Genomic DNA, 25,683 nt, shown 5'->3' on the forward strand with positions numbered 1-25,683 from the left:
GGTAGATTATTTAAAAGTTATATTTTAAATCTATATCTTAAAAAAATATAAATAATAGTATTATTGTAATAGGACTTTATAATAAGTCACCCTCAAGCTTAAGATAAAAATTATATATAAAATTCTATCTTTGCAGATCCTATTATAAAAAAAAATTTTATGTTATATTATTACTTTTTAGCTAATTAACCAATAGAATTTAAGAAAAAAGTAAGGTAAAAATCATTAATAAAGGGCCAATTTTCTATAGTGACCTTTATTATAAGTAAGCAAGGTCTTATTGTAATATTAAATGTAATATTAAATTATAATATTCCTTTTTAATTATAGTATTTTTCTAATATAACATCTAAAAATTTAATTAATAATTTAATGTATTGTATTTTAAACATTATACAAAATATTTTATAAATTTAGGAAACTTTGAATTTTTTCAATATATGAAATTTTATTTATATTTATTATTTATTATATACTTTACCACTTTTATTATTAAAATAGCAAAATTAGTAAAATACAAAATTAATGGATACCTTTATAAAGAAATACATATGAGGTATTATCCCAATAAAGTTAAGAAGCTATAAGCGTTACATTATACATAAGCAAAAAATTATTGGAGTAAGACTTTTTTTTAAAAAAAAAAAATAATAATAATAATAATGATAATAATTTTACTTTTTATTTATAATTTTATTTTATTTTACTTTTATTTCTCTTTTTAGTTTAATTTTGGTTTATAGTATGGTATTTTGGTTTAATTATTTTGGTTTACTTTCACTATTTAATTTTGTTCTTAATTTATTTGTGATATAATAGTTAATGTTTGATCAGACTGGCCAGGAGCTGGGAGTATCATTTACAGAATAGTTGTGATTATTATGTAGTCCAAATATATTCTAATAAAATGATACATGATTCAACATTTAAAAAAAAAAAAAGTAAAATACAAAATTTTACTATTATGTAGTTATATAAAAATAATTGTCACCTATATTATGCTCTTTACTTTTCATTCCAGGAATCTAGAATTTTTCAGTGTATGAAATCTATTTGTTACCAATTACTAGTGCCAAAATACATCGTAATTCCAGCCAAATAATTATATTGATGCTGGGTAAAAATCATCACATGACTTTTAGCCAGAATTACTGTGAGGCATTTTAATAACATGATATGATTGATATCCATATCTGATATACCAAAAATTGTGATTGTTATGTACTATGGTATCAGGATTTGTGAAACTCAATATATATTTGAGAAAGTACAAACGATTGGTAAATATTTTGTATACTTAAAAAAGACATAATTTTATATTTTAATTGATTATTAAAATATTGGCGTTACATTTGATTAATACGTTAGACAACAATTTTAAATTTAATTCTGAGATAGAAGGGTGGATGTTTCGTTTTTTGATCTCTGGTCGAACAAGGATTAAAGAATATGTGAGCGCTTTGGCTTGTATTATTTAGTGTCTAAAGTTCACTTGTGGAGCTTGCGGGACGCATGTGATTTTTTTTTTCCACTTATAAAATTTAAAAATACATATGTAGATTTCGCAAGGAAATTTTTTGGATATTTCCACAAATTTCTGCAATATTTGCAAGTCCGCAAGTAAATTTTAAAAACTGATATTATTAAGGTATCTAATATAAACAAAAAAATCAGATATAACCTAAACTTACCTTCTGATATAACAGATAATGGATTTTTTAAACAGCGCTTAAATTCAAATTCCGTTCCCGTTTAACGATATTTAATATGAAACATGAAAATCGTTGAAACAACCAATTGTGCACGAAAAGATAATCTCATCAGTGCTTAAAATAAATAATGTCAAATGTATATATTTTTTTTATTTTAATACAAAATATAAATATTATATATATATATATATTATATACTATATTAATTATAATTGATTACAATAATTACAATAAATTAGATTAATTTGTTTATTTTAAATTTATCACAAATCTCACTTAAAAATTTATAATGAGCGCATAAAGTAACCATGCACTTGAATTCCACACACTCCAAACATCTTAATTGTAAACATTTGAACCTTTCAACAAATTTCTCACATTTCAATTCTTCTGATATATCATCATCATCACAATTCCCTATTAAAACATTAATACTTATTAATAATTTAGCCCAATCATTAATTGAAATCCAACTTTCCATCAAAGAATTAATAGAAATTACATAACAAATGATAAATTGTTCAATACGAGAAGCATAAGTAAATTTATGCTCACAATTTATCCAAAGTAAGAATAAACGATAAGAATTTAATAACATGGAAAGTTTTTGTGAAAGTGTAACAGAAAAATGTTCTAAAGAAAGGATCAAATAAATTTGATTATAATAATCATTTTTTAAATTAAATAATTTTAAAGTGGTTTTTGTGAGAGATACTAAAGTAATTTTATTTAAATTATTTTTACTTTTTAATGAATTTAATAATTTTGAAGGGTAAAGATTAGATGAAGAGAAATGTGATAATATTGAATATTCGAGTGATTGAGTGATTGAAATCAAATCTGGATGATTATTCAAAAAATTTCTTTCTTCCAAAGAAATATTAAGAGAATTCAATTCAAAATTATCTAAATCATGAATATTTAATTTCTCTATTAATTTTTCTAAATAAAGTGAACGTAAAAAATTTATTTTAAAAGGGTCCAATTCTTTAGGGAATAATAAATTAAATTCATTAAATATTTCAAATAAATTATCAATATTATTACATATTGATAATTCATCCCCCTCGTAAATATCTCTAAGAGCATATAATCCCAAATTTAATTCCTTGTTAATATATTTTTTGACTAAAAAACAATTGGGATTTTTCGAGAATTTAATGAAACAAGATAATTTTGATTGAGAATTTTCTATACCAGAACAAATATCGTAATATAAATCCGACTTTAATATATTATCATTAAAGAAATGTTCACATGACTTTTTTGTGTGGCATGTGGTTGCGGTCGTGGTCGTAGCGCATGTATGATGAAGTATATATTGAAATTTTCGAAATTTGTGTTTTGATACTAATGTGAAATCACCTTGAGCTCTTTGAAAAACATATACTGAAGGATTTTTAGGTTTTTCATTAAGAAATTTTTCGTTCAAGATCTTTTCATTCGAAGAAGAAGTATCATATTCCTTCTTTCTCATTTGTTGACAAATATAAGGAAGCTTTTTAATAAACATGATGAATTTTAATTTTTCAAAAGAAATAAAAAAAACATAAATAATTAATTAGATAAATAAATAATTAGATGGATATATAAAAACTTTTGAATTTAAAGAAAAAAAAAGAGAAGAAATGATACAAAAAAAAAATTTTTTTTAAAAAAAAATTTCTCAGGCTCAAAATTTTAACTTTAAATATTATATTTAGGTCATTAGTTTTATAGGTTTTTATTTTTTTTACAATATAATCAATATAAATTGGATGATCTAACTTAAAAAAAAATATTTATTTACGTATTCTTTTAAATGATAATTAAATGAAATTTGATGATCAAATTTATTATAATAAAATTATATTCAACTGATATTCAACTGAACGATGTAGGCATCACCACAAAGTTTTTGGTATTTTAATCACATCCTTTAGATATATATTCATGTGAAAGTTTATCCTTAAATGCTTAAATCATTTCTATCATTTCAAAACATTCCGCCAGATAATCACGTTATCCCAGAAAATCGTACCGTTTCCGTAAGATACAACAAATTAATTAATGATGACTAAATTGTGTAACATAATATTTTTTTGTTAGAATTTAAGAAGAATTTTCTCTTGATAAAAGAGATATCGTTTAAAATATATAAATAACAATAATTGTGCGCTCCGAATGGTCCGATGACAAACAAATATTAGTACAAAACTTTGTGCTTGTGTAAAAATAAACAATGTAAATAGTGGTACATGTTATATCGAACGCATCAAAAAATTTTTTCTCTCTTTTTTTTAGCCAATTATAAATTAAATACTATGTCTATCGAACTTATCTTTTTATAATCAAACAACAAATAGTGAAGTTCCAAATATGTTAATTCATTGCGTAACAAAAAATTTATTTATTTTTCATTTTTCAATTTCCTTTTTGATGGGATTTTTGTATCGTACAGTATAACATAACGTGGTGCGACAATGAGAACATAAACGAATAGTATTAGTATCGGAAGTGCTTATTATCTAACGTTAGATCCTTAACACGTAAATTACCGAAAGACCAACGATCTTTTCAAGGGGCACCAAAATCCGCAGTCGTGCATACAGTAGGCTGCATAGGTTACACTGTTGATAATTTGAGGGGATTTTTTTTTTTGCCAAAAAGTTGATGAATCAATGAATCATGCACAAAATTTATCTTTTCAATGGCGATATAAGAAGATTAAGCCGTAAAATTTGTCGCACAATTGTATTTTTACTAAATCAAAAACAATAACGACTTTTTTATTTACAACTAAAAAACACCGATGATTTTTTTAGGCTAAGCTCTGGGGCTAAGAAAATGTCTATGATTTAATGGTAAACAATGGTAAACATAAAAAATACTTTTTCAATTTTTTTCGGTTAACAACAAATAACTTGCAGATCTTTGAAGACGATACAAAAAATAAAATTTGACGATTATATTTATCTTTCTCGTCAATTCTTTAAATATTTCTGATTCACGATTTAATAGTCATCTTCAATCATCTTTATAAACAGATAGACCTCCCCAATATGAACATGTCGCAACCCAAGAGTGATTATGCCTCGACAAGAAGTGCTTCATACGTTATCATTCAATAGTAAATTCTCGCGTGTAATCTTTCCTTGATAAAACTTCGATTTAAGGTAATACCTATTTTCTGATCCTACATTTACCAAAATCAAGTAATACAAATGTTAAATATTTCGTTATTAATATGAAAATTTCAATAAACTAGTCATTTTTCATGAGATATCACGATGATATTTATCCAAGATAATTTTATTATCTGCAAAATTCATGACAAACATATCGTGCAACTTAATAACTGATGATACAACATTCGTTGTTTGATGCAATGAAAAATATATTTTTGATCAACAAAATACCAAATAATAACACTTGCTTCGTTATTAAATCCCGAGCTAACGCCCTTGTGAATACTATTCCACCATATTTTTGTTTTAAATAATATAGCCATCCCTTAATATAGTTTTATAAACCTTACCGGGCCTCCTTTAGCAAGAAATTAAACGTTTATATTCGATCCATTCATCATTTGTCGTTTAATGCAATTTAGTTTAATGAAAAATATATTTTTATACGTTATTATACCAAAATTCACGTATAAAAATATTTTACCATCAGCTTCAAACCGGTAAAGCTCCTTAATTTTTATTTTATTCTATCTATTCTATCATACTCATTCTTCAATATAGTTTTATAAACCGTGCCGATCACCTCCCTTAGCAAGAAATTCAAATATCTCATAGTAGAAGTGATAAGTTATTCGTTGTTTGATGCAATTTAATCTAATGGAAAATGTAATAAAATACGGTTGTGTACCATCTTTACCTCATATAAAATTCCGAGCTAATGCCTTGTGTACCACCGATTTCTTTATCTGTATTATATCTACCCTATAAAAAAAAAGTCGATCCGTGTTTTATATTCCCGTAAAAGGCTCATATTTCCGGAATTAATAACATTATATCATGGAACTTATCGAATAGTTTACATTTTCCGTGAATGGATCCGTGAATTACAGAAATAACGGATAAAATTGTTATAGGGCTATTCCATCATACATGTTTCAAATTCCATGAACATCCTTTTACTATAATTTTATAAATCGTACCGAGCTCTCTGTGTTTGTGTACCAGAAATAATAATGAGGCCGTCTCCCCTCTATTTTTGAAAATTTTAAAAATAATTTACTTTTTGTTCACATATGTTTAAAGCACCCCCTCTCTTTTCCGAAATTGAGTGGTATCGAATATTTCCGATTTTACCGAAAACTTTCGAAATTTTTTAATGTTTTAAATACCATGTTTGTTTAAATTATTCCCTCCTTCCCCAAATTTTTCAGCCGGAAAGGACGTTAAATTAATTATTAGTTTGGAATGGCCTAATCTTTACCTTGTAAAAAATTCTGAGTTAATGCCTCGTGAATCTTTAAATGATACTATTTTACCATCAACTTCTTAATCTTTATATTTACATATCTGTGTCAAGTAATATAACGCATCTTTAATTACAGTTTATAAATCGTCCTCCCTTAGCAAGAACTTCAACGTAATATATAACTATCCTTCAATATAGTTTTATAAACCGTACCGATCTCTTCCTTCACAAGAAATTTAACGTATAAATATCTCATATTCGATTTATACGTCATTCATTGTTTAATCTAATGAAAAATATATTTTTGATTAATAAAATACATTTTTATACCAAAATAATAATCATCTTTACCTTGTCCGAGTTAGTGCCTTGTGAATCTTCAAATAATCTATTTTACCCGTCATCTTTTTAATCCTTATATATATGCCAAGTAATATAAACATCCTTCATACAGTTCATAAACCGTACCAAGCCCTCCCTTGGCAAGAAATTCAACGTAATATAACCATCCTTTAATATAGTTTTATAAATCATACCGATCCCTCTCTTAGCGAGAAATTCAACGTTATAAAATAACTCATATTTGATCCTCATGCAATTTAATCTAATGAAAAATATATTTTTGATTAATAAAATATGTCTGTATACAAAAATAAGAATCTTTACCTCGTATAAAATTCTTGTGTGTAAATAATGCTATTTTACCCTCATTCCATCAACTTCATAATTTTTATTTTATTCCATCATACTTATCTTTCATTACAGTTTATAAACCGTACCAAGCCACCCTTAACAAGAAATTCAACCATCCTTCAATAAAGAAGCCACCCTTAACAAGAAATTCAACCATCATTCAATATAGAAGCCACCCTTAATAAGAAATTCAATCATCATTCAATATAGAAGCCACCCTTAACAAGAAATTCAATCATCCTTCAATTTAGAAGCCACCCTTAACAAGAAATTCAATCATCATTCAATTTAGAAGCCACCCTTAACAAGAAATTCAATCATCCTTCAATTTAGAAGCCACCCTTAACAAGAAATTCAATCATCCTTCAATTTAGAAGCCACCCTTAACAAGAAATTCAACCATCATTCAATATAGAAGCCACCCTTAATAAGAAATTCAATCATCATTCAATTTAGAAGCCACCCTTAACAAGAAATTCAATCATCCTTCAATTTAGAAGCCACCCTTAACAAGAAATTCAATCATCATTCAATTTAGAAGCCACCCTTAACAAGAAATTCAATCATCCTTCAATATAGTTTTATAAGCCATACCGATCCCTCTCTTAGCAAGAAATTGAAAGTTATAAAAAAACTCATATTCGATCATCATTCGCAATTTAGTTTAATGAAAAATATATTTTTGATTAATAAAATACGGCTGTATACAAAAACAAGAATCTTTACCTCGTATAAAAAAATTCTTGTGAATAATGCTATTTTACCCTCATTCCATCAACTTCATAATTTTTTTTTTATTCCATCATACTTATATTTCAATAATACAACCATCCTTTCATTACGGTTTATAAACCGTACCAAGCCACCTCTAACAAGAAATTCAACCATCCTTCAATATAGTTTTATAAGCCATACCGATCCCCCTCTTAGCAAGAAATTCAAAGTTATAAAATAACTCATATTCGATCATCATTCACAATTTAGTCTAATGAAAAATATATTTTTGATTAATAAAATACGGCTGTATACAAAAATAAGAATCTTTACCTCGTATAAAATTCCGAGTTAATACTTTGTAAATAATGCTACTTTACCATCATTCCATCAACTTCAACCATCTTTCATTACTATTTATAAACTGTACTGAGCCCTCCCTTAGCGAGATATTCAAAGTGATATAACTATCCTTCAATATAGTTTTATAAGCCATACCGATCCCTCTCTTAGCAAGAAAATCAACGTTATAAAATAACTCATATTCGATCCATTCAAAAGTTATACGTCATTCGCAGTTTAATCTAATGAAAAATATATTTATGATTAATAAATACGTTTGTATACCAACCACAGAGACGTGTTGTTCAACAAGCGGATTACGAAGATTATGATGAGCAACCTGATGACATTGGTGATGATCCAGGTGCCGCTGATTGGGGTAATCCTCAAAATAGTATTGATCTTATTATGGGAACTGGAGCGTCCAGAATAATTGCGAAAGAGTTTAAGAAGATTAAAGTAATGGTCTTTACCTCGTAGAAAATTTCTAGCCAATCCCTTATAAATCTTTATTAATACTATTTTACCATCAAATCCTTTACCCGTATCGTATATCTATTCTATCATTTACCACGCGTCCACGCCACAAGCTTCTTAAAGTTATTTCTGCTCGTCCAAATACAGGATTACAGGATTGACATAAGATCAACAATTGATTAATGAAATTTAATATGTATATGGTTTATTTATTAAAAACGAATGAAATCATTAAAATGTTTTTTACTTTAGAAAGGCGACTGCTATGGTCAACATTTTAGAGGTTACATAAAGAAACATAAAATCTATCTAAATAATTTGACTAATCACGTATACTCCATACAGAATGTCGAAAGCAAACCAAAAAAACAAAAAAAGTTCTACATTTGTCACGTGACTAATATCGATCGTGATTTAAAATTAAACACGAAAATTAAATCTTTAAAAATTCAACCTCTCATTTCTACACATTGAACCACCTTAATCTTCTCCCTTGCTTTAGCCAATAATTCAGGTTTGATCTCACCAATAGTTGTAATAATTAATTTATTACAAGTAAAACCATTATCCAAACATTTAAGAATTTCTTTTAAATAATCATTATCAAACCAAATATTTTTAGTAAATTCCAATACATGTAAATTTAAACCTCTATTTTTTCTAATATTATTCACCAAAAATTTCGATAAAGTAAATTCCGAAAATATAAAATTTCCTCTAATACCAAAATATTTTAAATTATCAAAATTAATTTCTGATAAAATAGATAAACATTTAGCGAAATTATTATTTTCTTCATAATTATCTAAAATAATAGATTGAATATAATAACTATTATAAGATAATAAACTTATAAAATGATTATTTTCAAAAGGTAATAAATCACATTTAAGAAATTTAATATTAGAAAAATTTGTTGAAATGAATTGAATAGGATTAAAATTTGAACCAATTAATGAATATTTTGAATATCTTTTCCCAATATCTAAATATTTTAAATTTGATGAACAAATTTGTAATAAATATTGTAAGAATTGATGAGGAATAAAAGAATTATTTAAATCAATCTTCTTAAGATTAGGTAAATATATTTTTTCTTTAATAATAAAATCGAAATTATTATCATTATAAATATCATTATCATTATCATTATTATTAAGATTATTATTATTATTATTATTATTATTATTATTATTATTATTAAAATTACAATTATATAATAAAAGTTTTTGTAGTGATGAAAAAGCTCCCAAATGAAAAAAAATCTTTTGATCCTCAAATTTAATTCCAATTAAACTTAAAGATTTTAAATTTTTTGCATGAGATTCTTTTAATTCTTCCATAACTAAAGAAAAATCCACTGGACAATTATGTAATATAAAATGTGATAAATTTTTTTGTTTATGAATTAATTTAATTAAATTTGCAACTTCTTCTCTTAAAAAAGAACTTTCTCTTGATAAAAGCCAATTTAAATAATTTGCTTCAACTGAATGATCAATATTTATTTCCAATTTATCAAGATTATGTACATATTTTGATAATGATAAAAAGAAATTTGACATATTTCTCTTTGTCGTACAAATCAATTCCCTAATATTTGATAAACAATTTATCGCGTTAAAATATTTAGGTAATGATAAGTAAATTTCTGCCACCTTATATTCAGGATTATCTCTTACACCTCTCTTATATAATGATAAAGCCGTTGAATACCGTTGATAATCTTTACATGGATTAAAAATAGATTTGTGATAAATTTGATTTACGTCGAATGAAAGTCGTCGTAAATTATTTTTACATTTTCTCATAAAAAAATTCAAAATAATTTCTGATATAATTTGATATTGAGAAATAGTATTTCTTAATTCCATCAATACTTTTGGATCGGCCAAATATTTTATTATTTCCGAATAATCTAATTTTTCAATTATTTCGGTTGATGTTGATTGATCTGATTGAGTCGTATCATTTGTCTCATTCGTCACATTTGTCGCATTCGTCGTTGCATTTGTCACATTTGTCTCATTCGTCTCATTCGTCTCATTCGTCTCATTCGTCTCATTCATCGCATTCGTTACATTCGTCTCATTCGTCTCATTTGTCGTATTCGTCTCATTCGTCTCATTCGTCTCATTCATCGCGTTCGTCGTATTCGTCGCATTCGTCACATTTGTCTCACTCTCATTTGTAGTATGATAATCAGATGTAATTTCTTCAAAAAAATTTTCCGGTATAATTGGATCAATATCATTATCATTTTGAATCTTTTCATTAAAATTTATTTCATAAAAATTATAAAAATCAATTATAGCCAAATCAAATTCATGTATATCAATATTTCTTAAAAAATCAATATAATTATGCATAGGATTTAAAATTTGTCCTTGTTTAATAATATTATTATCAATTAAATCTTGTTCATTTTCTAAAATTATAAAAGTAATATAAATATTAATTAATGAAGAAGCTTGACGTCTTCTAGTTAAAAATTTACAGTTACAAGTAGGTGAATCCTCTAATTTTGAAATACAAGAATAAAGTAGTCGAAATGGTTGACTCCAAAGAATATCAATTGTTTGAGACCACCATGTTTTATTCACTAATAAACAACGAAAGAGCGATGCTTTATCGTCTTTTATATACAAAATTATATTTCGAATTATATCTGAATTCAATAATTTCATTATTTTTATTTTAAAAATTCAGAGAGAGAGAACAAAAAGAAAAAGAGAGAAAAAAAAATTTCAAAGGAAAAAAAAAGTGGAAAGAAAAAGGTAAAGAATAGAATGTGAAGATGTGCAAAATACATTCAATTTATAATGATAGGCTTAGTACAGTTTTCCGGATTTCCCGAAACAGGTTCAATTTTGTGTATTGTGTACCAAAAAAAAAGGTGATCTTACTGCGGAACGGAAATTCGGAAAATACTGAAAATACCGCGACGGTATAACGTCATATAGTTATGTCAGCTAGTTATGTCGGTTAATTATGTCGGTTAGTTATGTCGGATAGTTGTGTCGGATAATTATGTCGGATAGTTATATCGGATAGTTATGTCGGCAAAGAAAAGTATATCAAAAGTATATCGAGAGTAAAATATATCGATATTATAAATTGATTTTACTATCTGTAATGAAAAAAAAATATAAATTAGAACTTTTTTGTTGCCACCCAAAATTAGATTAGAACTTTTTCGTTATCCCTTCCCCATAAATACATAAATCAGAACTTTTTTCGTTATCCTTTCCCATAATTATATAAATTAGAACTTTTTGTCATCACTTCCCCATAAATACGTAAATTCGGTATCACTTCCCCATAAACACATAAATTAGAACTTTTTCGTTACCACCCACGCATAAACATATAAATTAGAACTTTTTTCGTTATCCTTTCCCATAATTATATAAATTAGAACTTTCTCGTTATCACTTCCCCATAAACACGTAAATTAGTTATCACTTCCCCATAAATGCGTAAATTCGTTATCCCCTTTCTCATAAATACATAAATTTTAGAACTTCCCTTCCCTATATATATATATATCTCTAATCGCCCATTCACCCATTCACCCATTATTCACCCATTATTCACCCATTCACCACTTACCTAGAAAATTATATATTGGATAACATATTAAAGGTATAATTGATTTCGCTTCATTCATATTATCTTTAATGATCTCATCATCAAGATTTCCAAACCAATGTAATTCTTTTAAATTATTATTATGAATTTTTGCATATTTTATAATAATTTCTAAATGATCATTCTTAATCATATATTTATCAATAATTCCTAATATTTTTGGTTTTGCTTTCATTTCATTTAAAAAATAATCTAATTGATTAGGAAGTAAAGTAAAATTAATATAAAGGGAAATAACAGTTGAAGGAATAGAATTAGTTAAATCTATTAAAACATCAGAAAAATTATAACCAAAAATATCAAGATATAAATGATTAAGAGGTAAATTATAAATTAAAGAAGGTAAAATTTCAGGAAATGAAGTGTTAAATAAACCCAAAGATAAATTTTGAATATTTGGACAAAAATTTTTAATAATTTCTAATAAATTATTATCAATAACTTTATCAATAGCAAGAGTAATTAAAGAAAGATTAATCATTTTTAATAATAAACCCATATCATTAATATCAAGATATGAAGGTACATCCCAACTATATAAATGTTTAATTGGTAAATTAATCAAATTATTATTATTATTATTATTATTATTATTATTATTAAAATTAAAATTAAAATTAATATTTTCTTCCATTTGAGCAAAACCTTTTAAATTTAAAATTTCCAAATTATTACAATAAATTAAAATATTTAATAAAGGAACAAAATTTTTTAAACCTTCTAAATAAAGATATTTTAAAGATTTTTTTTGTGATTTAATAGCATCAAATATTGGAGAGAATTTTCTTGGATCCCAAAAATCATTAATTTCTAAAATTTCAAGATTTTTTTGTGATTCAATAAATTGAGATAATAAAATTATTACTTGAGAAGAATATCTTAATTTATTACCAAAATTAATTGAAATAATTAAATGACGTAAATTTAAAACATATTGTTTTAATAAATTAAATAATTTTGATAATTCATTAACGAATAATAATTCCACACCTTTTTTAACTTGATAATTAAAATTCAATTTTTGTAAATTTATTATTGAAAATTTATTTTGTAATAAAGATGAATAATTTAACCAATTATTATAATAATTATCAAAATTATTATAATTATTATTATAATTATTAGGTTGAATAATTAAAATTTTAAATCCTTTTGTACGTTTAAAAATTAAATTAATTAAACCTTGATAAAGAATTTCAAATTTCATTATATCATTATTAATTTCTGGTAAATTATTAGAGATCCATAATTTAAATGTCATCCTAAAATTATATACGTGAAAATTTCGTAAATATTTTGGATAATCAATTAATGATTTTTTTTTTAAAATATGATTTTCAAGTTGAATCTTTTCTTTATTATAAAATTCTTGAATTTCTTCATCTTCAAAACAACTTAATAATGTTTTAATAATCGTTATTGATTTTTTTGAGGTTATTTCTTCATTAAATGGTTTATACCATAAAATTGGAATCGTTTGATAACACCATAATTTATTAATTAATGAACATGAATATAATGTTGAATATTCATTTTTTAAATTTTTCAATACTTCTAAAATACAATCAGCTTCCAAAGTTTTCATTTTTGATTTAAAAAAAAAAAGGAAAAAAAAAGGGGGTGTGGAGAAATGATTTCATTATTTATAAATAATTTATATAATTATATAATTATGTAAATCAACGTATGACCAAAAAATTAACGCATGGTATTAGATGATCTAATGGTTGGATATCATATGAATTGTAACATTTGTTCGAAACCATTATAAATTTTTATGAATTTTATGTGGAAAATAGAAAAATGATCATAAATAAATGTGTGGTTACGCTGAAATGTTGAAAATGTTGAAATAGTCATATAATAGTCATTTTAAAAAAGGTTATTTTATTTATTTATTTATTTTTTTGAAAAAAAAAAAAAAAAAAAAAAAAATCTATAAATTTCATAGCCAATCATATTCGATAAAAAAATAAATAAATAAATAAAAAAAAACTGCTAACTGCTAAAATACTTTATTTTCTTAAAATATCCAATTTTTATTTAATTCGGAAGATCTGGCTAAATTTTGGTTAACTCAGCCGAAAGTAAGACAGTATTACATAAAGGGTAATGTGTAACAGGTCAGCGATCATTTGAAGTCCAAATTGTTTACTTTTAATAAATTTCGTGAGATAAAATTTTTTTTTTAAATGAAAAACCCCACAAACTCCAAAACTTTGATAATTAATTTTTAGTTTGAATCATTTTACCCATTTATTTAACCCCTGATTAATTTCTTTTATTTGGTCTTTAAATAGAAATAATGGATAACAATAACAATAATACCACGAATATTCAAGAATTAAATGAAGCTATTCGTATCGAACTTGATAGGCAAGACTCCGTAATAAAGCAACTTTCTGACAAGTTTGGAATGACTGAAAATGTTATCAGGGTAGATCTAAGTTAAAATATTTGATAGATCAAAATCAACTTTGATCATGTTTGTAAAATTTTTTGTAAAAAAAAAATAATAATTTATATTTATTTATTTTTTTTTATTTTTTTTTTTTATTTTATAGAATATAATGAAAGAGAAAAGACCGGTTGTTAGGAAAGAGAAAAATTTTACCGCATTTAACATGTTTGTTGAAGATTCAAAGTTACGAGGAAAAAGTGATTATAATGATTATATTAATTATACAGTTTTAAAAGTATATATATACAATATATTTTCATTATATAATATTTATATTTTATTGATTTTTTTAGATAATTATGAATCACGGTTAATGTGGGACCTGATGTCATCGGAACAAAAGTTATCATATCAAGCAGAAGCTAATAAACGTAATCTTGAAAATTGTTATTCCGAAGTTAAATATATCCAAAATTCTGATGAAAGAATAAGTGTATTAAAAGATGGTTTAAGAGAATTAAAGTATCAGGTATAAAAAAAAAAAATGTATTATTATAAATGTAAATTTTAAATTTATGAATGTAAATATGTATATATATATATTTCTATATACATTTTTTTTTTTTTTTTGAAAAAAATAAATGGGTATTTTATTATAGTGCTGTCGATTAAATCAAGAATGTGGTTGGGATTTCTTAGTTATTACTATTGAACCAAACGTGATGCCAAATTCTTCATTTGGGTTTGGAAGTTCGTTGACAAATGATTTTTGTATTGAACAATCTGATGATATTTTACAACTTAGTAAAAAATTATATCAATATGGCGAATCAAGGAAATACCGTATGTTTATTTTTATTTTTTATTTATTTCTTTTTTTTTATTCATTCTTTGCAAAAAAACCTAACTTTACTTCTTATCTTTTAGAAATAATATCAAAACAACAAATTGATACAGAAAACGATAAATTAGAATCCTTAATATCTCAAACGCCATCATTGAATTGTCAATCATCGTTTACAAGTGAAAGTGCAATTGATAATAATGATGATATTGATTCCGAATATTCTACTTCTTCTTTATCTTCTATGTGTATGAATTCCGACGAATTCGATGAAAATTTAGATATGGATTCCGAATCATCATCTACGGATTCTGAGGATTTAGATGAAAGTTTTGTAACTGAAACCGATAAAGAAACAGAAGATGATGATAAGACTGTTTGTGATGATGAGACAGATTTAGCCGATGATCCTACATATAAATTACTTTCTCAAGATTATATGAATGTTCATCTTGATAATAAATTAAAATCTGCCGTTAGAAAATTCTTAAAAGCAAGATTTTGTAAGTATTTTATAAATGTTTAATATAATTTTTTCTTTTTAATTAATTTTATTAATTTTATAGGTGCTGATACTGGAAAAAACATCAATATTCCTTACAAAGATTGGAAAAAACAGACAAAATATTCGATATCTGGATGGCCTGAAAATATAAAGTTTGAAGATTGGGCAAAGGTTAAAGAAAAAAGAGAAGTATATCGTCATTTACTTGATGTTCATTTTCATGTTAATGAGGAAGCTCCAGAATTTGTTAGGATTAATAAGAAGAGAAGAAAGATAGCATAAGTATGGACAATAATATAATTTTTTTACGTGGCGCAGGAATTTAATTTTCTTATTTTTTTTTTCCAATAAATTTCAATTTATCAAAAGATCTATTACATTTTATACATGATAATAATTTTTTTGTGAATAACTTGTTTCTTTTCATTTCAATTAATTAGTGGTTAACTTTCTCAAGACCAGAATATTTATTTACTTAAATTATTTTAGAAACACTGGAAGAATTAGACTAAGTATTTTAGCAATAATTATTTTTAACAATACGCGGTATATTAAATAATTTAAGCATTTGAGCATTTGAGCTAGAATTTTGGTAAGATAAATAATATTAATGAAGAATATTTTTTTTTTTTCCCACAAGTTGAGCCAGGTCTTTCAAAAGTTCGATAGGAGCTGAAATCATTATATTGGAATGTTATTTTATGCTCATAAACAGAGCAGGCAGTATTTTTAAAATATACCTTGTAATTAATAAATTATAAAAAAATAAAATTATTTGAATTCAAAATCTGTTAATATTATCTATTGTCAATATTGGTGGTTCACTTGTTAGACTAAATGTTTGTCTAGATGTTTTATTAGTCTAATTGTTTTGTTTGTCTAGTTGTTTAAAAGGAATTACATCAACTAATGATTGAAAAAAACAAACCTATAAACCAGTAAATAATATAAATGTATAGAAATCCAAATATGATCCTGAATGAACATGTAAATCCATGACCTTTTTTGTAAAAATAAAATCGTATATTGAATTTGCATTACACGCCCTTTTATTTTATACTCTATTATTACTTTTGTTCTTTTTATTATGAGAATAAAATGTATTGTGTGTCGAGTAAAATGCGATTGTGTCCGTCAATCTACAATTCTAAATTACGCTGCGTCTACTCAGCCTATCAATAATTATTTAACACGTTATACACAACCCTTAAAAAGTATCACAACCCTTAAAAAGTATTATAAATGATTTGGATCAACATTTATTGCGACTAATTGATTATAATATAACTAAATTTGGCTTTGTATATCATTGTTACAGTATTTATTTTATTACGTTTCGAAACTTTTCATTTTCTAAACTCTTTCCTCTTTCCCCTTTCAAAAATATGGCATCATATTTAATTTCAGAATGTTTGGAAATCATTTTTTTAAACCTTACAGAATATCCTTCTAATTATATTAAAACAAATGTTTCTACTAAAGATTTATATTCTTGTACACTAGTATCAAGACATTGGTGTAAAATTTCAACTCCATTATTATATGCTTTTCCATTTCATCATTTTCGTAATAATATTTCTCATTCACAATATTATAAATTAATTCGTACTTTATTAACTTGTGCTCCACAATTTGAGATAAAAAGAACTTATAAACAAGTATTATTACAAATTCCTAAAAAAAATTTTAAAAAAAATCCTAAATCAAACATTTTATCAACTTTTAATTATATTGCTTTTATTCGTGGTTTGATATTTCATAAAATGATGTTTGAAACAGAATTATTATATGATAATTCTAATAAAGAAATATGGTTATTTGATTATGATTTAAATAGAATCTCAATAGAAACAGCTATTGCAATTATGAATCATCTTATAAAATTCATTTGTAATAATTGTAATAATTTAAAAATTTTGGAATTTTCTTATGGAATAAAAAATGATCATGAAATAATTAATTTATTAACTTTAAATGATTCTAATGGAAAAAATAAGTTAAGTGAATTAAAAGAATTATATTATTATAATATTAATTCTAATTCTTCTGCTGGGGATAATCTTTATTTAACTCCTTTAAATAATGTTTATAATTTGAAATTATTTTATTTATTAAATGGTGAAATTAATTCTTTTAAAAAAGTAAATTCAATATCTCAATTTATTACTTCACAAAAAAAATTACAACATTTCATATTATCAGGAATTGAAGAATTTGAGGATATGATTCAAAATTTAAATTTTATGGTTTATAGATTTCTTATGGATTTAATTTTTAATGCAACTAATTATTTTAATATTTTGATTCATTCATTATCAACTCAATCTGAAACTTTACAAATATTGGAATTTAGATATCTTGCTGATAATTTAATTAATGGTGAAGTTTTAGATTCTTTAATTTTACTTAAAAATATTAGAGTTTTAAAATTTTATAAATGTGAAAATATTGATAATTTACATACTTGGATAAAAAATTTGAAAAAACTTGAAATATTTGAAATTACTGTTGGTAATAGAAGAATTTCTGAAATTAGTTTAATTCAATTAATTCAATCATTTTCAAATATTTTTAATCAATTAATTATAATTGATGATCATGAAAAATGTGATTTTACTAAATTATTTAAATTGATTCCAATTTATTTACAAAATTCTTTAACTCATTTAGAACTTCCAAAGATTTTTTTATCTGAATTAATCCCTATATTTAAATCATGTAATAAACTTATTTATATTAGTGTAATTTTGATAAATAATGAATTACAAGATGAAGATTTGGAAATTTTAGGTGATTTTGTTCCTAAAACTTTAAAAAGATTTAAATTAAAAGGAATTCAATCAAAATTATCAATGAATTTATTCTTAGAAGCTTATATAAAAAATGGTGGTACATTAAAATATTTGGAACTTGAATATCTTAATGTTTTTAGTAAAAATCATATTAATGTTAATGAACAATTTGGTGTTCAAATCATTGAGTATCATTAGATGATCATTGTGTGGTGTGTGGTTTTATCTTTATAATTATTATCGTATATATATATATATTTTTTAATACTATATTAGAAGACATTATATTTTTATATTATATTAGAAAAACATTTTTTTTAAATAAATCAATAATTTTTTAGTACAAAATATTCTTTGAAATTATTAAGTGGTTCGTTAACATTTGCAATTCATTCTTTGGGCGGACCAAGACTGGTCCTTCTAAGGTAAGTGAGGGATGCATCTTCTTCACAAGTGTGTGCATTATTTAGCAAGTTTTCATTTTGATCATCAAGACTTCATTAAAATAACCATCTACAGCAGGCGCAACTGGAATATCTTGATCTAGATATATACCGATGCACTATATTGGATTGGTAGGCTTTGCTTTCCCTCAAAAGAAACTAGAAAATCAAAAACGATTTTTATTAATTAGTTCATTTATTAATAAAATTATCTTTTTTTACATTTTTATACTAGATCGCGTCAAGGTAAATGCTCACTATGTCGTAAGTGATTTATTTATTAAAACTATAAAATTAACAAAATGTGTAAACTAAATACTAAACTCAAATAATTATTTATTATGGTGCGTCAATATAGGTTCTTAAATGAGATTTTTTTTATCGTGGCATATTTCACAAAAATAATGAATTTAAAAGAATTCTTTTTTTTAACTCATCGATCTCATTGACTGGAATGACTCAGGACTAATTCAGGACCTGGGTTGTCTGGTCCTTGGGTTTGGACAACGTACCTCCTTATTCTTGAATGGGTTCTCTTATTCTTTATATTCAGTAAGTTTGAATGATTTCATACAAATGAGGGAAAGGCTCTCTAAAACATAACTTTACGTACACTTGAATAAATCTTTCTTAATTTTTAGTAATGGATTTTGGACAAGTTTGGATATATATATAAAAATATCCAAAAACTGACTATTGTAACTTGTAAGCATTCTGTAATTTTTTGGTCTTTTAATTTATTTGAGTTTTATTTTTATGAATTTAAATCCCTTTGATTATTACTAATATTTAATAAGTTGGATTATACTAGATATCAATATACGATTGTGAAGTAGTCATTTCAAGATCAGAGATTGTAACTTGGATCAGCGTTTAGAAAAGAAAATTAGAATCCTTCAATGGCGTCGATTGAAATCTCCATATATGGGCAATTGGGCAATTATTATTTCTTTTGTTCAAAAGTTCTCCAATTTGATCCTATTATCAAAGCTTTTAAATTTTTAATATCCCTATTATTTTTAATTTACTTCTTGTAGTTGATCACCGTTAATTAATCCCCTAATAAGTGACAAACTGTTTAATCTGTCATCAGTAGAATTTCAAATATCACTTGCAATATTAAATTTACAAATATGTAAAATGGGCAAATTTATGAAATTATTTGAATATACAAGTATGTGAAATACAAAATTAATAATGAATAAATGAGCAAAGTTGTTAATGAAATCAATCGAAACTCTGATGCTCTAAATGTTTTCAAAAAATCGTACGCGAAAATGTGCGTTAAATTACATGAATGTGTTTGACAGTTACGTGTTGAAACTATATGTAATATCACAAGATGGTGATGTTCTCTATTTTTTTGCCACGTACTACCACCCACGTACCGTGGGTAGGGATGGAAATCGGTTCGTCGATTCTAATTCGGTTCCACATCGGATCTAATAGATAAAAATATGAGCTACGTGCAACACAAGTAGAGCATGATGATGATCAATCAGAAAAATTTTGATTGGTCTTCAAATGATAGTTGGTGTGTGATCGTCACTCAATTTGAATCGGTTCTTGAAGTCAGTTCGAAATCGGTTCGAAGTTCATAACGGTTTTCATGGTTAAAAGAAGTTTTAAGCTCAAGAGATCCAGAATCTTTTTAAATTTAAGATCAGTTCCAGAATCGACTCGAGTCGACTCATTTTGGGGTTGGTACGAAATCCTGAAACTCGAAATCCTGAAGGTACATTATCCGACACTTTGTAATTCTGAAATTCAAAATATCGAAATGAAAAATCTTGAAATTTATTAATAAAAGAAAGAAAATTAATATTATAGGGTGTCAGGATTATAAAATTCGGGATATAAAATTTGGGATTATGACAATTTGGGATTATGATAATTCGGATTTAGAGTACCTTTGGGATTTCGCGAGTTTTGGGATTTTGGACGGATCTCCTCATTTTGAATCGATTCCATCTCTAACCGAGGGACAGATCACAGAAAACAGAAAATTTAGGTTTCTTGATGCAGACAACATCAAACCTTAAAATAAACAGAAGTCTCAGCTCTAAGTAGACCAAAAGAATCATAAGGAGAAGAAAGATGAAGAGAAAATCCATTCGGCAAATGCCGTAGCAGAAAGTTGAAGACTAAGAAAGCACATGACATTATTGTTGATTGCTATATATGGTAAATTGGAATTTGGTGATACCGAAATATTATGGCGATATAATTAGGGATAAGGAACGACTCGCTCGCTCGCGTTCCGGTTCTGAACCGATACTATTGAACGGACCGACTTGAGCCGCTTGAACTGAGTCAGTTCATATCAAAAATTTATCAGAACCGATTCGGAACCGAAAGTACTGAATCGAAAGGAGTAATGCCGGATTGAAATGAATTATACCACCGTAATGCTGAATTGCCGAAATGAATTACAGTTAATCATTATTAAAATTATAAATTTTCAAATAGAGTATCAAATCTGCATTATGGTAATTCCCAAATTTGTGCAATTTGGCATTACGTCAACTTACCAATTCAGCATTACAGCAATCAGATCTGGTGTAATATCAGCATTACATAGTGTACTGTATTGCCGAATTAATTCACCATCATCATGACATGCTGTCTTCGTTAGAACTATCCTAAAATTTATTAGTCAAAATTAGAAGGAAAATGAACGGTAGTTATGTTAGCTGACTGAGAGATGTGCCATCGTATTTGGGTTGGCTGATAATTTTGGTTTCTTTTATCGATTTTGTAGTTAAATTTTTTTTTTAGTTGCCAGTTATTTAATATGGGAAATAGAACAACGTCTTTCATTATATGAGTATGCTGTTCTACAGGAATTATCAGAGATCTCATACGTCTAGACCTTTCTAAAAAAAGAAGAATTTGTTGAAAGAAACAAATTAAAAAAAATGTGACTGACCCACGAAAATCCTACGGTTTTTGACACTTTTGGCTCATTTTGTTAGGGCTTTGTGATATTCTTCATCTAGAAGACAAAAAGTTAGCAATGTTTTGTTAAAAAAAATTAAAACAATTAAACAAAAGTTGATTCTTTACCGAGATCCTATATGTTCAGACCTGAAAACAAGCTGTCTAAAAAAAAGATAAAAATGAAGCGTTAGTCCGGTTTCCTATAAATAAAAACAAATTATAAAATATTAGTTTTGAAAAAAAAATTGCCTGGAGTAAAAAAAAAAATTAAAAAAAATTAATTGTCCCCACGTTATGACCTGAAGAAAAGTCGCCTAAAAAAAGAGACAACCCGACCCGAAACATTAATAAATGTTTCGTTGAGTAATAATTCAAACCACCCCTCTTATCAAATCCATGTAGAATGGACCTTCACCGTATACTTCTGATACCCAATAAGTCATCTAAAAAAAGAGAAATAAAACGAAACATTAATAGACATTTCGTTATAACATTTTGTTGACACACAAAAAGAATAAGAGAAGGATGGATAGGACAAGGAGAAAGAACGAGTGGAGGGGAGAAGGGAAACCCGAGCAGAAGTGAAAGCAAGAAGTGAAAGAGTGGATAAAGAGAAGGGAAAAAATTTCGTTGAAAATTAAAAGTTTGAAAAAGTATCTTATCTTATTGAGAAGTAAAGTTACAGTGAATAAAAAAAGTTTAAAAAAGTTTATTTTTTAGTAAAATATAAATAGGGGCTTTTCCACCCGAAATCATACGTATCTTAATATAATTTAAACTATACGTATGTAAATTTAGTACAGGCCGAAATTCATTTCAAATAATGATAAATTGTAAATTTAGCATAAAGTTAAATTTTCGCCCTTGTAAAGTAGTTAAGTATTCATTAAAAAAATATGCAAATTTAAGTTATTTAAATACTTATCTCTGTAAAGAAATAAGTGTTCATTAAAAAGAATATGCAAATTTAAATTATTTAAATTTTCATACAGTATAAAGTTCCTATAAAGTAGTTAATTTGCCATCAAATATTATTTAATAGATTAAAAAAATATCTTGAATTAATTTTTTCGACTAATTTTCAATTCATATTACTACTTTTTTAAGATCCATATGATAATTTTTTACGATTTGAAAATATTAAATATTTATTACTTAAATTCATTCGATTATTTTGCGAAATCACAAAATTTATCGTCACGTGATCATTCAAAATTGATGCGATTGAGTAACTGCTTGGGTAGCAAATCACAAAGTTTATATATTTAAATTTAAATAAAACGATTTATTATTATACTATTAAGTCAAAATCTTTATAATAATAATAATAATAATTTAATAGTTAAAAAATTTCAAATATGTTTAAGTCAAACATAATACTATACTTAATAACATAATAAAATATACATGCGTAGAACTAATAAAATAATGTTATTATTTTATGATTAGTATATAAGCGATATATATACAGTAATTAACAAGGACATTGCAAACAACCACAGTCATAGCAGGATTGGCGAAAGCCATAATCACATGCTCCACCTTGTGGATTGCATTCATAGACACGAGTAATGTTGCAATTAGGATCAACAAAGTCACCTAAGAAAAGAAAATCAAAATAAGACAAAAAAAAATGAAATCAAGCATCGAAGACAATTCAATCATTATTTACCACCGCAGTATTGGCCTTGCGGTCTGCCACCATCGCATGTACAAGAAGTAGAAACGCAACTAGCGGAGGTGTTAAAGACGAAGAAGGACAAAAGACTCAAGATAAAAAGATGATAAATAGTTCCGTTCATTTTCATTGTAATTTTTTTGTTGTTTTCTTTGGCAAGTTTAATTTTATAACGATTTATTAATGTGGTCAGTACTCTTATTTATATTAAATTCAGAAAGTTCGATTTTCTTGACATTATGAATGACCCTTTTTGTGTACTCCGTTAACCAAATGACCATCTAAAATTTCATAAAACAATCTTCTTTTTTGATTTCGTAAAGCTAAGCTCGATCAACAAAAAGTCCTTTATCATAGAAAGGAGAAACCGTCGGAACAGTCTACTTTTAGTTAAATGTTTCTCGGACTAAATTAAACTTACTCATTTTTAGTTTCTCCGGCAGATTTCCTTCATTTTGCAAAAGACCAATGAATTCAATGATACATCACGTCGCTTTCATTGCTTTTCACATGTATATGTTTAATTATAGCTGAAACTTTTGACGATAATGTGAAATTAATTGATTCATTACGAAACCCGATATTTACAAATAATGAAAGTATAATTTAAGTAGCTTCCGCTGATAATTTCGAACTAGCACATATTTGATCTAACAAAAAGCAAAGAATGTATCAATAATGCCCCTATAAAAACGAAATGTGTAAATTTGTTGCTCATGTATAATAAATGTCTAAAAAAGGCACCATTTTGTTTAATTTTTGTCTTTTTGTAATGACATAAATCGGACAAAATGGTGCTTTTTTAGATGTTTTTTACACATGAACACCAATATAAAATGAATTTAACACATTTCATTTTTATTGGGATATGTGGTTGACAAATAAAGGATAGGACTTACACATCTCCCTATTACCTTGTGTATTTCTCTGACAAAATATTAATGGTGTCATATGAAAATCGTAAAGACTCTTCACACTTTCAACGTTTTGCATATTTACTGTACATGCCGTTCTTAAACGACAGATAGCACGTGTATTGGATGAAATGACTTTGTTAAATTTACTTTTGAATTCTTGTACAAAATGATTTACAAGACGATTGTCAAAATCTTCACAAATAGAAGCAGGATCTCGGAATTGCGAAGTCCTCAGCTCCTTCATAACATATGCTTTTGTCGGCACTATTTACTTATATGGTAGGCCCTATGTTGCCCTTAAAAATCTGTGTTAGCTATATCTTATTTTATTGTATATTACAAAACTTATAGATTAAAATAGTTACTAGGAAATGGAAACCGTTGTAAGTCCGGAGCGAAAAGAAAGATAAAACTCCGATTTGCGATTTCATTGGATAACGTCACGTGAGGACAGATAAACTCACGTGGTCGATCATTTTTTATAATGCTATATAAAAAAAAAAAATTTACGAATTATTGACGACTAACATTTATGATCAGTTGAAGATTTAATTGCGCATAATTTTAATATCTTTGGGCTAATTCAGGTAAAGTCCTCAAAGAAACTAATATTCTCCACCTTATTTTAGAAGGAAATCAAATATATGTTGTCGTAATAGTATTTGCTTTTATTAGAAAAAATAATATTAGAGACACTCTCCGATGAAACAAGCCATTATATTAATTAAAGTTTTATATTTAAATTTTACTAAAAAATTTATATTAAGAGAAATAGAGAATAGAAAGTTTGTTACAGTCCGGCTAAAGTCTCAAGACGTATACAGGTCCTAGAATATAGACGGACTGGACCCAGTTTAAGGACTAAAACTAGGACTTGAATTAGGACATAATTCCAATGGTTGATTTTAATAAAAAAAAAACATTTGTTAATTTATTATTACTAAGTCATATTAATGTCATAAAATTCTCACAAATAAAAAAAATGTTTTAAAGTAATGAAAGTAAAATGTAAAACATGAAAATTTTGATGGTATAATTATATTTGTCGCTTTTTGGACGAAGGTTACAAACTTTGTTTATCTTGTGATGATAGTGGTGTTGACAAAAATTTATCTAAGAATCTTATAACTACCCGTTTAATATTTAATCTTTCTGGAATGG

At 25.7% G+C, this 25,683-nt stretch overlaps 8 protein-coding genes across 9 annotated transcripts; 2 read left to right on the plus strand and 6 right to left on the minus strand.

The window, feature by feature from the left end:
* Positions 1-1,947: 1,947 nt before the first annotated feature.
* OCT59_002606 (uncharacterized protein) lies at positions 1,948-3,225 on the minus strand (the record flags this gene model as incomplete). The annotated part of the gene is made up of 1 exon (XM_025308504.2): positions 1,948-3,225. One exon carries the CDS (start codon positions 3,223-3,225, stop codon positions 1,948-1,950), a length of 1,278 nt encoding a protein of 425 aa, XP_025179424.1.
* A 3,170-nt stretch (positions 3,226-6,395) lies between these two features.
* Positions 6,396-6,975, minus strand: OCT59_002607 (uncharacterized protein; the record flags this gene model as incomplete). The annotated part of the gene is made up of 5 exons (XM_066145026.1): positions 6,396-6,411; positions 6,477-6,529; positions 6,594-6,729; positions 6,792-6,821; positions 6,905-6,975. The coding sequence occupies 5 exons, from the start codon at positions 6,973-6,975 to the stop codon at positions 6,396-6,398; spliced, it is 306 nt and encodes a 101-aa protein (XP_065995785.1).
* A 1,825-nt stretch (positions 6,976-8,800) lies between these two features.
* On the minus strand, positions 8,801-11,038 carry OCT59_002608 (uncharacterized protein; the record flags this gene model as incomplete). Of its 2 annotated transcripts, none has more annotated exons than XM_025325814.1 (1): positions 8,801-11,038. In XM_025325814.1, one exon carries the CDS (start codon positions 11,036-11,038, stop codon positions 8,801-8,803), a length of 2,238 nt encoding a protein of 745 aa, XP_025179425.1. The 2 variants fall into 2 exon arrangements, with proteins under 2 accessions (XP_025179425.1, XP_065995786.1); XM_066145027.1 differs by having other exon boundaries at positions 8,801-9,694.
* A 423-nt stretch (positions 11,039-11,461) lies between these two features.
* Positions 11,462-13,587, minus strand: OCT59_002609 (uncharacterized protein; the record flags this gene model as incomplete). Its single annotated transcript, XM_066145028.1, has 2 exons — positions 11,462-11,481; positions 11,964-13,587. The coding sequence occupies 2 exons, from the start codon at positions 13,585-13,587 to the stop codon at positions 11,462-11,464; spliced, it is 1,644 nt and encodes a 547-aa protein (XP_065995787.1).
* A 720-nt stretch (positions 13,588-14,307) lies between these two features.
* Positions 14,308-16,116, plus strand: OCT59_002610 (uncharacterized protein; the record flags this gene model as incomplete). The annotated part of the gene is made up of 6 exons (XM_025316918.2): positions 14,308-14,439; positions 14,567-14,660; positions 14,757-14,932; positions 15,063-15,246; positions 15,331-15,750; positions 15,814-16,116. The coding sequence occupies 6 exons, from the start codon at positions 14,308-14,310 to the stop codon at positions 16,032-16,034; spliced, it is 1,227 nt and encodes a 408-aa protein (XP_025179427.1). The 3' UTR covers positions 16,035-16,116.
* A 991-nt stretch (positions 16,117-17,107) lies between these two features.
* Positions 17,108-18,889, plus strand: OCT59_002611 (uncharacterized protein). The gene has a single exon (XM_025331969.2). It carries the CDS (start codon positions 17,138-17,140, stop codon positions 18,740-18,742), a length of 1,605 nt encoding a protein of 534 aa, XP_025179428.1. The 5' UTR covers positions 17,108-17,137; the 3' UTR covers positions 18,743-18,889.
* A 4,512-nt stretch (positions 18,890-23,401) lies between these two features.
* OCT59_002612 (uncharacterized protein) lies at positions 23,402-23,735 on the minus strand (the record flags this gene model as incomplete). The annotated part of the gene is made up of 2 exons (XM_066145029.1): positions 23,402-23,526; positions 23,600-23,735. 2 exons carry the CDS (start codon positions 23,733-23,735, stop codon positions 23,402-23,404), a joined length of 261 nt encoding a protein of 86 aa, XP_065995788.1.
* Positions 23,736-24,211: 476 nt separating this feature from the next.
* OCT59_002613 (uncharacterized protein) lies at positions 24,212-24,766 on the minus strand (the record flags this gene model as incomplete). Its single annotated transcript, XM_025309257.2, has 2 exons — positions 24,212-24,255; positions 24,505-24,766. The coding sequence occupies 2 exons, from the start codon at positions 24,764-24,766 to the stop codon at positions 24,212-24,214; spliced, it is 306 nt and encodes a 101-aa protein (XP_025179430.2).
* Positions 24,767-25,683: the final 917 nt, after the last annotated feature.

The sequence above is a fragment of the Rhizophagus irregularis genome, chromosome 11, assembly GCF_026210795.1.
Source record: "Rhizophagus irregularis chromosome 11, complete sequence".
Lineage (NCBI taxonomy): Eukaryota > Fungi > Glomeromycota > Glomeromycetes > Glomerales > Glomeraceae > Rhizophagus > Rhizophagus irregularis.

Excerpts from the sequence above, each read along its gene's own strand:
- OCT59_002611 (XM_025331969.2), top strand. The coding sequence starts at position 17,138 with ATGGCATCATATTTAATTTCAGAATGTTTGGAAATCATTTTTTTAAAC.